Source organism: Salmo trutta, chromosome 26 (genome assembly GCF_901001165.1).
Source record: "Salmo trutta chromosome 26, fSalTru1.1, whole genome shotgun sequence".
In the NCBI taxonomy this organism is placed as follows: Eukaryota; Metazoa; Chordata; class Actinopteri; order Salmoniformes; family Salmonidae; genus Salmo; species Salmo trutta.
The window spans coordinates 42669531-42672030 of NC_042982.1; the positions used below are offsets into that span (position 1 = coordinate 42669531).

At 45.4% G+C, this 2500-nt stretch overlaps 1 protein-coding gene across 1 annotated transcript in view; it reads left to right on the forward strand.

Moving 5' to 3' along the window:
- The window catches only part of LOC115163807 (T-lymphoma invasion and metastasis-inducing protein 1), a gene marked incomplete in the record, with an annotated part of 181316 nt that overhangs the window by 151483 nt on the left and 27333 nt on the right, over positions 1 to 2500 (forward strand). Inside the window, 1 exon segment of the mRNA XM_029715989.1 lies at positions 2230 to 2436. Coding sequence (XP_029571849.1) covers positions 2230 to 2436 — 207 coding nt within the window.

The window sequence follows — 2500 nt, forward strand, 5'->3', positions numbered from 1 at the left end:
GAGAGAGAGATCAATAACATCAGGAAAACACAAGGAGAGAGAGAGATCAATAACATCAGGAAAACACAAGGAGAGAGAGATCAATAACATCAGGAAAACACAAGGAGAGAGAGAGAGATCAATAACATCAGGAAAACACAAGGAGAGAGAGAGATCAATAACATCAGGAAAACACAAGGAGAGAGAGATCAATAACATCAGGAAAACACAAGGAGAGAGAGATCAATAACATCAGGAAACCACAAGGAGAGAGAGAGAGATCAATACATCAGGAAAACACAAGGAGAGAGATGAGACAATAAATCAGGAAAACACAAGGAGAGAGAGATCAATAAATAGGAAAACAAAGGGAGAGAGAAGAGATCAAAACATCAGGGAAAACAAGGAGAGAGAGAGATCAATAACATCAGGAAAAACAAGGAGAGGAAGAGAGAGATCCAATAACATCAGGAAAACCAAGGAGAGAGAGAGACAGAGATCAATAACATCAGGAAAACACAAGGAGAGAGAGAGATCACTAACATCAGGAAAACACAAGGAGAGAGAGATCAATAACATCAGGAAAACACAAGGAGAGAGAGAGAGATCAATAACATCAGGAAAACACAAGGAGAGAGAGAGAGATCAATAACATCAGGAAAACACAAGGAGAGAGAGAGATCAATAACATCAGGAAAACACAAGGAGAGAGAGAGATCAATAACATCAGGAAAACACAAGGGAGAGAGAGATCAATAACATCAGGAAAACACAAGGAGAGAGAGAGATCAATAACATCAGGAAAACACAAGGAGAGAGAGAGATCAATAACATCAGGAAAACACAAGAGAGAGAGAGAGATCAATAACATCAGGAAAACACAAGGAGAGAGAGAGATCAATAACATCAGGAAAACACAAGGAGAGAGAGAGATCAATAACATCAGGAAAACACAAGGAGAGAGAGATCAAATAACATCAGGAAACACAGAGATATGAGAGAGATCAATAAACATCAGGGAAAACACAAAGAGAGAGAGAGAGATCAATACATCAGGAAAACACAAGGAGAAGAGATAGAGCTTCAATAACATCAGGAAACACAAGGAGAGAGAGAGATCACATAACATCAGGAAAACACAAGGAGAGAGAGAGATCAATAACATCAGGAAAACACAAGGAGAGAGAGAGAGCAATAACATCAGGAAACACAAGGAGAGAGAGAGAGATCAATAACATCAGGAAAACACAAGGAGAGAGAGAGATCAATAACATCAGGAAAACACAAGGAGAGAGAGAGAGATCAATAACATCAGGAAAACACAAGGAGAGAGAGATCAATAACATCAGGAAAACACAAGGAGAGAGAGATCAATAACATCAGGAAAACACAAGGAGAGAGAGAGAGAAAGACTGTTATGACAGGCCGAAAATAGACGAATGAGTGCAAATGATTTTTTTTTTTAAAGCTCCCTTTCCATCTCTCCATCCTCCTCCCTCTCCTGTCCTCGCTCCATCTCTCCATCCTCCTCCCTCTCCTGTCCTCGCTCCATCTCTCCATCCTCCTCCCTCTCCTGTCCTCGCTCCATCTCTCCATCCTCCTCCCTCTCCTGTCCTCGCTCCATCTCTCCATCCTCCTCCCTCTCCTGTCCTCGCTCCATCTCTCCATCCTCCTCCCTCTCCTGTCCTCGCTCCATCTCTCCATCCTCCTCCCTCTCCTGTCCTCGCTCCATCTCTCCATCCTGCCTCTCCTCACTGCGTAGTCACTAATTGCCAGACGGCCTCAGAGTTAGAGGAACTGAAGGAAAGTGTCACCCGTAGGTACATGCTTTCCTCCTGCCTGCCTCGGAGAGACTGATCAGGAGGTAGAAACAGACATAAGAGGGTAAGAGAGAGAGAGAGAGGAAGGATGTGGCTGATGTAAACAGATTCTTCTGTCCTCTTTATTCATCTGTTCTTCTGATCCTTTCCTCCATCGCCTGCCTGCAGGACTGAGGTACAAAGTAGTCTTACTCATTTCTCTCTTCCCCTCTCTCTCTCTCTACCTCATTCTCTCTCCTCTCCATCTCTCATTTTCTCTCCTCTCCATCTCTCATTTTCTCTCCATCTCTCATTTTCTCTCCTCCATCTCTCTCTCTCCATCTCTCATTTTCTCTCCTCTGACATGCCTCTCACTCTCATTTTCTCTCTCTCTCTCCATCTCTCTACCTCATTCTCTCTCCTGTCTATCCCTCTCTCTCTCTCTCTGTAGAGTACGGAGCAGGTCGCAGCGTTCTGTCGCAGTCTCCATGACATGAATCCGTCTGAATGTGCCACAAGTTCGTCCTCCCCCAGCCTGGAGTCGCCCTTCCCTCCGCCCGCCACCGGCACCGCCACCGCCACCCGTCAGCTCTCCGACGCCGACAAGCTACGCAAAGTCATCTGTGAGCTGGTGGAGACCGAACGCACCTATGTTAAAGTCAGTACTACATCTCTGGTGTGTGTGGGGGGAGGGGGTATGGGGGGGGGTTATCGATGGGTGT